Source organism: Pelodiscus sinensis, chromosome 1, assembly GCF_049634645.1.
Source record: "Pelodiscus sinensis isolate JC-2024 chromosome 1, ASM4963464v1, whole genome shotgun sequence".
In the NCBI taxonomy this organism is placed as follows: domain Eukaryota; kingdom Metazoa; phylum Chordata; order Testudines; family Trionychidae; genus Pelodiscus; species Pelodiscus sinensis.
In genome coordinates, this window is record NC_134711.1 from 142,576,753 (window position 1) to 142,590,197 (window position 13,445).

At 47.9% G+C, this 13,445-nt stretch overlaps 1 protein-coding gene across 1 annotated transcript in view; it reads left to right on the forward strand.

Annotated features, from left to right (window-relative positions):
• The first annotated feature begins 3,069 nt into the window (after positions 1–3,069).
• FSTL1 (follistatin like 1) overlaps positions 3,070–13,445 on the forward strand; it is a 77,175-nt gene continuing 66,799 nt past the window's right edge. The window contains exons 1-2 of the mRNA XM_075905319.1: positions 3,070–3,217; positions 3,319–3,375. Of these exons, the coding sequence (XP_075761434.1) occupies positions 3,215–3,217; positions 3,319–3,375 (60 nt within the window). The 5' untranslated portion in view covers positions 3,070–3,214. The remainder of the gene's footprint in view (positions 3,218–3,318; positions 3,376–13,445) is intronic.

Sequence of the window (13,445 nt, forward strand, 5' to 3'; positions counted from 1 at the left end):
TCCTGGGTAAGCCCCGTGTGTGTGTGTGTGTGTGTGTGTGTGTGTGTGTGTATAACAAGGAGTTTGGATTAATCGCAGCAATGATTAGAAATACTGATATATGTAATTTTATTTCTGTAGAGGCAATAGCTTTCCTTTCACTAGTGCTTCTGATCCAAACTCTTTGCTACATATTCAATACATAAACCACAAGGGTTCCTGACTAATTCTTTTCTTGAGTATTTAGTGGTTGTGTGCCTGTCACCCATGATCTGCATTGTTAAGTGGTACATTTTGAATTTTCAGCTATAGATATGAAAGGTTTATCAGACAGTGTGTTGTATTCAGTTATGTGACTGTTATGCCTTCTGTATACAGCACTTTTCAATCTTTAAGAATTCTGCTGTCTGTGGAGGCCATCAGCCATTTTGTGTCATTCCACGCAGCTGGTGACAGAGAAGAGATGCACGCTTTACTGTCAGTGAGTTTACCTTTGTTCTTTTTGTTGTTGTTGTTCTCTTAATCTAAAGAGGATGTGATTCTGACTGGCTATATATGCTTCCGGGGTGGCCGAGTTAGTCTGTACAGGATAAACTTAAAAAAAAAACCTGGAAGGAGTGGCTGTGCCCACGAAAAGCTCATGATACCATCAACATGTTTTGTTAGTCTATAAAGTGCTACCAGACCAGTTTATGTTTTTTAAGTTTATGGCTATATATGGCTGATCACTGTGTATAGAAAAACATGGCTGATAGTACCTTATTTGTTCCCGAAACATTAAGAGCCACAGTTGAATGTTGAGGATATTTGCATTGTTCACCCTGACCCTACACCTCCAGATGTTCAAGGCTCATGTCATTGCCACCATCTTGTGTTATCTCTGTGGTGCCAAAATGTAAAGGAATCCGAGAGAAGAAGGCTGTGGCTCACACTGACACTGTGTCCTAAAGGTGTAGGCACAGGCGGGCCTGGGTGCTCCACACCCCCAAGTCAGTTACTACCCAGGGGGCCCACCCAAGTCTGAGCCTGTGAGCCTGCCATTGCAACTGCTGATTCTTCCATGGAGGAATCTCCACCTCCATCGGAAGAACACCCAGCTCCCATAGATTCCTGTGGGCGCACAGCATAAGGCAGGAGGAGGCTTGAGTGCAGCCAGGAGCTGATGCAAAGTTTGTGCCTCAGAGGCCCGAGGCACCTGCACCAGAGCAGCCTTGCTCCCACTGTGCAAGAGTCATGTGTGGGTAGGGTTGCTAATTTTCTAATCCCACAAAACAAAGCCCTCCAGTCCCACCCCTTCTCAGGCCCTGCCCCCCACTCACTCCTTCCACCATCCCAACATTGCTTGCTCTCCCCTGTCGTCACTCACTTTCACTGGGCGTGGTAGGGGCTCTGGGCTGGAAGTGCAGGCTTGAGGTGGGGCAGGGGATAAAGCATTTGGGGTGCAGGAGTGCACTCTGGCCTGGGGCAGGAGCCTGGGGTCCTGAGAGGGTGCGGGCTCCTGGTGGGAGTTTGGATGCAGGAAGGGATTCTTGACTGAGGCAGAGGTTGGGGTGTAGGAGCAGATTCAGGGTCCTGAATGCACATACTACGGTCACCAGGTCACTGCAGCCCCTAAGCGCAGGGGTGGCCAGAGCAGTGATGTTAAGTAGTGGTTAGGAAACTAATCAAGTAGTTAATGGAATTTCCATTGATGACTTAATTAGTTGATAAGTGGGTTTGCTGTGGCCCCCTGCGGAGATGGTGCTGGGGAACCAGCTTTTAAGCAGGCTCCCACTCCACCTTTGCTGCCTATGTACCGGAAGGGGGGCCAACTAGTCAAGGAAGGGGGGAGCAACTAGTCAAGTAGTGACTTGACTACCCAATAAGCCTAAGCTTATCATGTAGTTGACTAGTTGCTTAAGTCCGTAGGCCAGAGAGGCTCTGGTCACCCTCACAAGCACTGCCCCTGCAGCTCCCATCCGTCACAATTCCTGACCAACAGAGCCAACATTTAGGTGAGACAGTGCCTGAAGCCTTCCTGCTTGCTCATGTGCCCCTTCCGAGAGCTGGGTGCAGCCAGGGCAGGTAGGGAGCCTGCCTTAACCCAAGACCTGCACTGCACCACCGACTGAACTTTTAATGGTCTGATTGGCCATTAAAATGGTGTGATTGACTGGAACCATGATACCTTTTGACCAGGCGTTCCAGTCACCTGCAACCCCGTGTGGGCTGAGCAACAGCAGACATGGGGCCTGGGAGCCAGTAGCACCCCCATTATAGTGGAGAGGTCCTGAGCAGCCCTGCTGCATCCAGTTCCTCCTCCCTACATGCAGCTGAGACATGTGCTGCTGCCTGAGCCTGGTTGCTGCTGCGGAGACCTGAGCCCAGCATTTGAGCAGCTCCAGCAGGTGTGTGGCGGCCTTTGCCTGGGTTGGGGCACTGTAGCCAGGCAGTGGAGGCGTTGTAGCCCATTGCAGTGATGGAACCTGTGAAGCCGTTTTGCCACAAAGATGAGCATGTGGAGTAGGCCTGGGAGGGCACTTGTGCATCCCAGAGCTAGGGTTGCCCGTTTTGGTTGCTCATATTCCTGGAGACTTCCTCACATGACATAATTCTTCCTGGAGGGCTGGCAGTTCTAAGGCGACTCCACCCCACTGGGGCGCCCCACCTGGTGGGTCCAGCTCGTGTGGCTGCTGGCCACCAGAAGTTGGGGCCCACCCACGTGTCAGCTCCTAGCTATGCCACTGCTGCACCCCTCTTCTCCCTTCACTTGGGCAGTTCCCCACCCAGATCGGAGCAGCCTTTCCCTAAAGAGCCAGATCTGTCATTAAAGAATCATCTTTCATTCCTGGCGGTTCCAGGGAAATGCCCTGCTGCCCCCTGCACGGGCTGGGGAGGGCCCTGCCTGCACTGGTGGGGGGGGGGGGAGGGGAGGTTATGAGACGCTCAGCCCCGCCTGGGCTCTAGCCCCACCGCATCTCTGCGCCCCGCCCACGTAGGGAGCCGGCGCCAGGGGCGCGCTGCTGGCCCCGGTTTAGCCGCCTGGCCGCGCAGCAGGGCGGTGGGGACGGGCGTAGAGAGAGGACGCGGGGCGGAGGGGCGGGGGCGGAGCTGGCGGGGGCGGGGGGAGGAAAGAGCGCTTCCCAGCCCGGCTCAAATTCCTGAAGAAGGAGGAAAAAGCAGCCCAGGTCCCTTCTCTGCGGCTTTTCCCTTCTGGTCCCAGCCGGCTGCGCTCGCGTCCCGCGCCAGGAGCAGCATGGTAAGAGGCGCGGGGGTAGGGCGCATCGGAAGAGGGGAGCCCGAGGAAGTTTTCTGGGGCGCCTCCTCACGCGCAGCTTTCTCTCGCGCTTTCTTTTGCAGATTTGGAAAAGTCTGTCCGTCCTTGCCCTTGTGGCCATCGCCCGGCTGCACGCTGAGGTATGTGGCGGGGCTCCGGGCTCCCCGGGGCACTTTGTTTTTTTTAGACTCGCTTTCCAGGGCGCTCCCATCCCCGCCGGACGATGAAGCTTTAGCTGCAAAGCCCGCAGGAAGCACAGGGCTCTTGGGGTAGCTCGTGCGGTAGCCCAAGGAGCAGACTTGATCTGCTGCAAAGTTCCAGCCTGAGATCTAGGCAGTGCGTGAGCACACAAGTAAATGTTTGTGCCTCTCCCGTAGGCGGCAAAGCACCCAGAGCAGGGGGATTTGGGAAAAGAATTGGAGTGGGTATTTGGAGGAAGTAACAGATCTGGAGGGTTCAGAAACGCTCATGGTTATTGTACACTGTCCTTCAAGCAATTTTAACAAATTAACAGTTTCTCACTCCAGAGCTTTCAAACAATTTCGTTTGGTGAAAAATACACCCGTGTTTGGAGAAAGTAATTCTTTTCTTAGGGTAAAAGTTTCAGCATATATGTGTGAATGGAGATCCTTGTTCTGTATTCCTGTGGGTGGCTAAGGTTACATCTGCCAGGTTTACTGTTAGTGCCTTTAAATATTTTAAAAAGCATTAAAAGAATGTTGTTCCCATGCATTATAATCCTCTAGCAAAACTTAAGCCCTGTTGTATGATCACCTTGTGTTATATTATGTCTCTTCCATGCTTTCAAGTTTTAAAGTGAGACTACTTTCTCTGACTCTTTCTTTTTTACTGCATTGACCTTCTTCAGCCATGAAAAGCCATCAGCTTCAAACTCATAAACTGAAAGGTCTGAAAATAAGCAGTCTGAATTCTCTGACTACAGCCTTCCTGAAAGTGAGGTCTGACACAAACTATTTTATAATTACGGCAAGAAAATGTGGAAGTGATTTAAAGAAAATGAACTCAAGCTTCACTAGGGGGAGAAACAGAATGTGCATTTATGAAAAAAAGAGATCCCTGGGGGGAGGGGATCTTTTTTTCCACTTGCGTTTTATCCCCTTTCACATTTGTTACGGATGGGCTAACCGCACCCTGAAGCATCACAATTTGGCTCTGCCTAAAAATGTATAAACACATCTGATTTCATACAGAACAGCTAATTTTTCTGCCTCCCACCCATTGTCCTTACTACCACAGTTAGGTCAGAGACGGGATTTGGAATACAACAAGATTTTTCTTAAAACTAAAGCTCTTCAGTGAACTTCAGGTATCAGAATCTTTCTGAAGAGATGAAAAATGCAGAGTACTTTGGTATGCAAAAAATGGAGGTGAGATGAAAGGTGACAGGGTCACAGCTAACATTACCAAACTGGCCTTCATGCAGTATCCATGAAAACTGAGAGGGAGTAGATTTGAGTTATAGCATGTATTAACATTTCACATTTTTATGTGCATAATAATACCGTAATACAACCCATCTCTTAATGCCTGACATACTTACAGAGTCAGCATTTCCAGACATCACCTCCAACAGTGTCCTGGAACGCCAACAGAAAGCTGTTTGAAGCTGGAATTCAAACAGGAAGCAGCTTTATCCATCCTAGACCCATTTAAGCTACGTCTACACTGCACAGTTATTTCAGAATAAAGGCCGTTATTCTGAAATAACTATGTGAGCATCTACACAGCAATTCCGTTATTGTGAAACAATTTCGAAATAACAGATGGCTTATTTCAACTTCTGTAAACCTCATGCTACGAAGAATCATGCCTATTCCAAAATCGCTATTTTGAAATACGGTGTGTGTAGACGCTCCACTACTGCTATTTTGAAATAGCCTCTCACCAGCGCCATTCTAAGTTATTCCTCCCGAGGCTCTAAATCAAGATATGTCTAAATTAGAGAAACCCACCTCGGACTAATTTTGAGGCTTCCCTGCAATGTAGACGTGCTATTTCGAAATAAGCTATTTGAAATATAGTTTATTCCGAAATAATTGTGCAGAAGTGTATAGAGGTAGCCTTGCACTAGGAGCTGAGGTTGTGATTCCCTGTTCATGTAGCCACTCTTGGGCTGTGTCTACACTATGCAGCTTTTAGTGACAAGGCTGTGTTGACACAACCCTGTAGCTAAAAGTTGGTACATGTAAATGTTTGTTTGGTAATTTCATGATAAAATACTTCTTAACCTTCCTCCGCCCTCCCGCAAATGGCTTTCACTTTGTCAACAGGAAAGTGTTCACTTCTGCATTTGCTGCAGCAAAACTTTTGTCATTTAAACACCTGTGAATGACAAAAGTTTTGTCGCCCTATTGCAAGCGTGGACAAAGCCATGCACTAGCTCTCATCAAGTTAGTGTGCTAAAAATAGAAGCGTAACCATGGCAGCATGGGCCACAGCAATTAGCAGCATAGACTGTTTGCTCTGAGTACAAACTTACCTGGATCTCACAGGTGTGTTCTCAGGGAAGTTAACGAATGCTACTGGTGTCCGTGCTACTGCAGTTATGTTAATATTTTTAGTGCACTAACTTGATAAGAACTGTCACAAGTATGTGTATGTGGGCTGGGAATCAAGCCCCTAGCTCCCAGTGAAGATGTAGTCACAGGGCAGGTCAACACTTAGAGTAGCGTGTAGAGTATAGATAATGCATGGGTAAAAATATCAGGGTAGATAGTAAGGTACTGCTTAGGCATGTAGCATTTAGTGCTGTACATGCGTGAACCCCAGAGTATATGTTCTACCTTGTGGGTTCTCAAACTTCGATGCCCTGCAATCCCCTTTTGACAAGAAAAATTACTACATGACCCCAAGAAGAGGGGCCAAAGCGTGAGCCTGCCCAAGCCTCCTCCCCAACAAGGGGCCTGTAATCTGAACCCTGCCAGCCAGCCAGGACAAAGTCCTTAGTCTCTGACTGTGTTCCTGGGTAGTGAGGTTCAAGCTTTGGCTCTGGTCCCCAGTAAGTCTATCGCCTGCCCTGGTGACCCCATTAAAACGGAGTCCCTACCCACAGTTTGAGAACTGCAGCTCTACATGGTTCTCTAGAGTGTGTAAACACCCCAGCAATGTTTCCTATGTCTACCGCCATCATTTTTAGCAGTGTAGCCAGAGTCTTTCCTCACTGTCTCCCCATGCCGAAGTCTTAGGTCAGGTCTATGCTAGGAGGCAAAGTCGAACTATGGTCCGTAACTCCAGCTATGTGAATAGCATAGCTGGAGTCAGCATTCCTTAGTTCGACTTACTGTGGCATCCCCACTGCAGAGGGTTGATAGGAAAAACTCTCCCGTTGACTATTCTTACTCCTTGTGACTCGGTGGAGTATTGGAATTGATGGGAGCAGGATCAGCTGTGATTTAGTGCATCCTTACTAAGCTTGCTAAATTGATGCTGTGGAGATAAATCTCACAGGGGTCAATCTCATGGTAAGTGAACACAAGGCTTACACAGCACAGTGAATGTGAAGGAAGTCTGTGTGTCACTATGGTGTATAGCTACATGTGATCTACATGCCACCACAAGTGGAGACAAGGTCTCAGTAATAGTAAACAAACCATAATTAATTCTATACAACAAAACCACTTTGTAAAAAGATGTGCACCGGTACAACTGCAGTGCCTTAGTTTTCCCATCTGTAATATTGGGATAATAAAAAATGACCAAAATTTTCAAAATTGGGTTTAAAATTAGGCTGGTCAGTGTGGATTTAGGGATCTGAATACATGGATTGATTTTTCAGAAGTGCCAAGCACCTTGCATTTCCATTTCAGTGTATGGGAGCTGGTGAGTTCCCAGCACCAGTGTTCCCTGTAAGCTGTGCAGTTGGGCGACCACACAGGAGATTCAGGTGCTTCCCAGCTGATTGGCAGAGCGCCCTCAGCCGGCAGCATGTATTTCTACTGTTGGTGCACAATTGCACATGCCTCAGTACACATCAAAATTATTCCACACATAGGTGGAAAACATTAGAGGTGACATTGCTCGGCATGTTTGAAAATCATATTATTTAGATACAAATTTCTGTGTGTTAATGCTGTATGTCAGTGACATGCAATAATAATGTATAAATTAGGGCTGTCAATTAATGCATGTTAACACCTGTGATTAACGCAGAGTGCAATTAACGTGTTGTTAAGTTTTTTAATGCATTAATCGCAGGCGTTTCCACGGTGCTGCCCCTTTGAAATGCCACCAGGGCGTTTCAAAGGGGCAGCGCAGAAGGAGCGTGGGATCAGCTGGAGTCCCCAGTGCAATCCGGGCAGCGATGCCCCTTTGAGACGCCACTACTGAGTTTCAAAGGGGCAGCGCACGTGATTAACCACGATTAATTTTTTTAATTGCTTGACAGCCCTAGTATAAATATATGTAATCTTAGTTCTGCAGTTAAGTACATGTCATGGAAACATATTGTGTGTCTCTCTTAGATTTCACAGATGATAACTTCTCTATTTATTGTCTGGATTTGTTGGTGGATTTTGTGTTCAGTGCCATTCGGTGTATTCAGAAAATTAATTGTGAGTTTTAAAAACCTGTAATTCCTATGTAGGCAAAATTGCTACTAATCTCCACTAGCTCTCTCTATCTGTCTAGATTTTTATCTTACACTCATCCCAGTGCTATGGTTAGGCCCAATAGTAATTGTTTGTAAGAAGATATTGTTTCAGAAAAGTTTCCTGGGATTCTTTTCTGAAGACTGGAAAACTGTAGCCTTGCCAAAACATGGGAGCTTTTCTTGGCTAAGCTCAATAACAGTCACAGGATCAATAGACCCTGAACCTTACCACCCAGATGGAATCCATCCATCATGCCCGTGTAGTTCTATTCATCTTTCTCGTCTGGGGTCAGCATCTGGAATCCCCCTCCCGCCCTTCGATCGTGTTGGATGATTCAGTTGGAGGGATCAGCATCTCAATGCAAGATTTGTATGGTAGTGTCGCAGGGGTTGCCATGAAGATGGGACTGCTTGTGTTCATAGCTGTCATTTCTCTGGGAAGAATGAATGATTCTGGGAAGCACAGTTTATATTGTGGTGACTGGATGGGATAGAAGAAAGGGAAGTGAGACTCAAAATGTCTTTTAATTTCTTCATATCCTACATGGGTAAAGAAGAGGAGGATTCAAAGTGAATCATTAAGCCTCTGCACATCTCATCTTTGTGTACTGAAGGGATAGTATGTAAATACCAAGTTAAAAAGAAATGAATCCAGACACTCAGGTCAGTTGTCTTTACCATATCAGAGGACTTGTCTGTGTGTATAGGAAAGCTTTACCAATTTTAAGTATAATTATAACATGTTAAAACCCCATTGCAGGCAAAGTAATTTGTATTTGAACATGTGCTACCTAGTAGGGTATCCAAGTAGTTTACCTTGACCAGCTAACATGTATCAAATCTACAGTGTGCCTTTGTCTACTGATATAGACATAGTTTCAACCTGGAGGGAATGCTGCCATTGACTTCACTGTAAGCACTATCAGACTCCTCATGTTTTTGAATTTTGTCCTGTCTGATACCTGTGCTCTGACGCCAGCTACCACCTAGGAATCCTTCCTTTGCATTTCTGCTTGAGAGCTGGTCGGAACCAGATGTTCATGGTGATGGGCATGTGAAATACATCAGACAGAAAGAGAAAAGAGCTTTAGTCAGTTCTCAGGACGGCTGGGTGTTGAATCCTTTGGCTCAATCCAGCAGAACACTCAAGCATGTGCTAAACTTTGTGTTGTGCTGTGTTAGGCCACAGAGCTGAGCACCAGCTGAGGGCTAAATCAGTAGGCCAACCAGCTCTAGAACCTCATAGCTGTGTCCCAAGAACCCCGTGCCATGCTCTAACCCCTACCCCATAGTTACCTGCATATAGGGATGTTAAAAAGGATGAATTCAGCAGCCTGGACTGCTTGGATGGCTACTGCAAGCTTCAGAACATGAGAAATGTAGGGTGTGTAATTCAGGCATGTATGTGACTCTGTGGCATCCCTCTGCAAACAAAGCTGCTGTTTACTGGCAAGTGTGGGTTGTGCAAATTCACGAGCATGCAGTGTGGGCCTTCATCTTCCAGAGCACAAATTTTTTGCCTGTAAATAACAGGGAGCTCTCCGGGGAGAGGCTGCATAGCATGCAGATCCCCTCCCCACACAAGTGGAGAGGTGTGATTGAAACTCATGGTATTTACCTACTGCCTGGGCTCCAGCTGCTGCTGTTGGAGCAGCTGCTTCTCCATCAGGAGGGACGGGGTGCCTTTGATCTTGTGTGGTGTTACATGTCGAGGAACGTTTTTCTTTGTACAGATGGAAGTTTGTGACAAAACTCTGCCAGATGCATCCTTCCAAAGTAATGCGACTCCTGTTAACCAGACTCTGTTTTCGTATCACATCCCTTGAGCCCTGAGATGGGTTCCCAGAAGTGCCTCATTCAGCCAGATTGAGTCTGTCTTCGTGGGGGGTCTCTGGTATAGACTTTTCTGCCATATTCCAGAGTCTGAGCTGGTTTAAGGACAAAGCGAACAGTCTATAAATATTTATCCTCCAGGCTGGTGCCTTTGGTGTTATCAGAAGAACAGATTAAAATGGTTAATACTCTGGTTTATTTTACAAATGGGTCTGAACAGCAGAGTTGGACTCGGATCTAAACTTTTGCAAAGTCTGTGGGTGCTTTGAGCAGTGGGCATGGATAGGGCCCTACCAAATTCACAGCCATGAAAAGTGTCTCTCTCACCATGAAATCTGGTGTCCCTTCCTCCCCCCGGGGAAGTCTGTGGTGTGCTTTTATCCTATACAATTCTGATTTCACAGGGGAGACCAATGTTAACAAAATTGAGTGTCTTGACCCCAAAGGGACTTCTAGAAGGGTCACAAGGTTATTTTAGAGGGTAGGGGGGATGTGGTATTGTAAACCTTTCTTTTGCATTGCTTTCCGGAACTAGATGGGCACCCAGCTCTGAAGGCAACATCCTTGCAACATGCAGCTCTGCAGGCAATAGTGCAGACATAAGGATATGGTACTGCCACCCTTTCATCTGCGCTGCTGCTGCTGGTGGTGATGCCTTCAGAGCTAGGTTCTTGGCCAGCAACTACCACTCTCCAGCTGCCCAGCTTTGAAGGCAACTCCTTCTCCAGAAGCAGCACAAAAGTAAGGATTGCAGTATTGCAATCCCCTTACAATAACATAATTCCCTCCCAGATTTCAGATTTAAATAAATCACAAAATTTATGATTTTTAAAATCCTGCGATGGTGAAATTAACCAAAGTGGACGATGAATTTGGTAGGGCCCAGTGGGCGCTAATGTATTTTGTGTCATCCTGTGTACTCTGCCAGTTATGAGCTCTTTGGACTGGGAACAGTCATCTTTGTACATGTCTGTACACAGCCCAGCACAGTGGGACCCTTGATCATTGATTGCCTTGCCTTGGCACTGCTGTCATAGTACAAATCTCTCTATATAAAAAAATCTTTTCCTGTGGGACAACAGAGTGACATCACGTCACTCTGCGTCCCGCCTACCTCCTCCCTCCCTCCCCCCTTTCACCAGTGCTCGGAGCCAGGGCTGCCGTGCCCCGACCCCCCTCCCCCCCGTTGATCAGGGGGAAGTGGGGCTCCGAGCTTCAGCTTTGCCCTCCCTCCCCCGCAGTGGCCGGATGGAGAGAGCCAGGGCTGGCGTGGCCTCAGCCCTGCCCGATGGCCAGCGCGGGAGAGATGTGGCTGGTGAGGCTTCGGCCGTGCCCGGCAGCCGGGGTGGGGTGGGGAGAGCCAGGGCTGGCGCAGCCTCTGTCCGTGCACTCCCAGCAGCTGCGAGGGGGGGGGGAAGCTAGGGATGGTACGGCCTTGGTGCTCCGTGGCGGCCAGGGGGGTGGGAAAGAGCAGGGGCTGGTGCAGCCTCAGCTCTCCCTGGTGGCTAGCCTTGGCCTAGTGGCCGAGGAGAGTGGGGGCAGGCCATGGCTGCCACACCTCAGATTAGCCCTCCCTGAGAGCGCCCCAGAGAGAAGGGGGTTAGCGAGCAGGGGGCACAGCCCCCTAGTAATATTAACTAGTAACTGAAAACCCAGGCTGTTACAGGGGTGTAATTTGTAAAGTTATGTGTTTTTTTTTTTTTTTTTTTAAAAAGCCCAAAATGGCCGAGAATTTAAAAATTGTCTGGTAAGCGACTTCAAATCCCAGTGATAATTGAGCCTGGTGATATTCTGACCAGGGAGAGGTCAGCCATGTGTAAATTATTTCCATCACTTCACACTGATTCAGCAGACTTAACAGTGACACACACAGTGACAATCCTCAAATCCTTTTAGATATTTAATGAATAAAGTGCTGGATTAAGAGGCCTAGAGTCTTACACCCTGTGTTAAGGCACAGACAAAACACAGAATGGGCAATGGCCGAGCAAGCTTTTCCCACCTGTCTCTCCATCCATGTCTTTCCAAGCTTTTCCCACCTGTCCCTCCACCCCTGAACTTTTTTAGTGGTCAGAGGGGAGTTACACCCTGTGACCCGTTCGGTCCTTTCGTCTCTCTGTGGGAACTGCTTGTTCAGATACCAAGGTTCTCTGAAAGCATGGTGATGGGCACCATATAAGATTGCAGATAAGCATTGTCATTTATCATGGCATTGATATGATGACCTAACAACTCTGACTAGGGCCGAGACCAGTGATTCATCTCATCTAGGCCACCGAGCAGACGTCAGGTGGTAATAACTGAGTACTTGCTTGGTCTGCAACTCAAGCCAGCTACTTCGAGGTGAATGTCTGCAGCTCCTGTTCCCAGTCCCCAAAGCCCTGTGAAGTTTGATTTCCTATTCAACTCGCTAGTCCCCAAAGTCCTGCAGTAGAATGGGGAGGTCCAGAGTGTTGATGGCAATTACTGTACAGTTAAATCAAAAATAGCCTTTGTGACCAGTCAGTCACTGGAAAGCTATTGGGATTCACAGAACTGCCGTTCACACTGAAGGTCCCTTTGTGGTGGATTGTCTAGGAAAGGGTAGGGAGTTGGGTAGATTTTCAGGGAAGGGGATCGCACATGTCCTTAGCTCAGCTGCATCCAGATCTCTCAAGCCCACTCTCAAGCAGCTGAGCAAATGTTTTGGTGAAGCAGATTAAACACTAGTTTGAAAGCGAGGAGTGGTTTAATGGCTTTTATATCACTATGGGTATGTCTACACTACCACCCTAGTTCAAACTAGGGTGGTAATGTAGGCAACCGGAGTTGCAAATGAAGCCCGGGATTTGAATTTCCCGGGCTTCATTTGCATCTTGCCGGGCGCCGCCATTTTTAAATGTCCGCTAGTGCGGACTCCGTGCCGCGTGTAGCCGCGCGGCACGGAGTCTGCACTAGCGGACATTTAAAAATGGCGGCGCCCGGCAAGATGCAAATGAAGCCCGGGAAATTCAAATCCCGGGCTTCATTTGCAACTCCGGTTGCCTACATTACCACCCTAGTTCGAACTAGGGTGGTAGTGTAGACATACCCTATGGGATAAATTGTTCCTCCCTTGCTCTCTGACACACACACACACACACACACACACACAGTATGCACCCAGGTAGCCAAGAGGTAGGAGTCACAGAGGGAAAAAACCTGTTAGGTCCCATCCACTCCATCTTCTGCTGGGTAGCAGAGGGTGATTGCCCATAGCGTGTGCTCAGGGGCTGTGCCCTGTCCAGTTCTGTCCTAAATGGTGGGATGCCCAACTCAAAACCACAAGCCTTCATCACAAAGCTGCATACGCTGTTGATTTCATAGTTATGTCTTCTCAGGTGCCTGTCTTGCCAAGCAGGAAAGTCAGTGGCGATTCAGAATGCCATTGGGCGGTATAGAGTAGATTGATGTGTGACTGAAGCCAGCATAGAAATGTGCTGCTCTAAGAAATCTGTCCAGACTTAGGACATGATAGGAGACAATAAATCTCCATTTATAGTAGTAGCCTAACAAACTGCAACCTCAGGGCCAAATGTGGCTCTTGGGGTCCTGTAATAGAGACCTTGGCTATTCTCAGGACAGCTATTTTGCCACAAGGATAAAGCCGTTCAGCTCCTAAGACTCCAGGTGAAGAATGAGGAGTTTCTGCATACATCTGGACAGATGCAAACGAGCCCTCCACTGGCTGGCAAGTTGCCAGCATAGCCCTGGTGGTGCATGGTTTGTGTGTTGCTCCAGGTGTAAAGT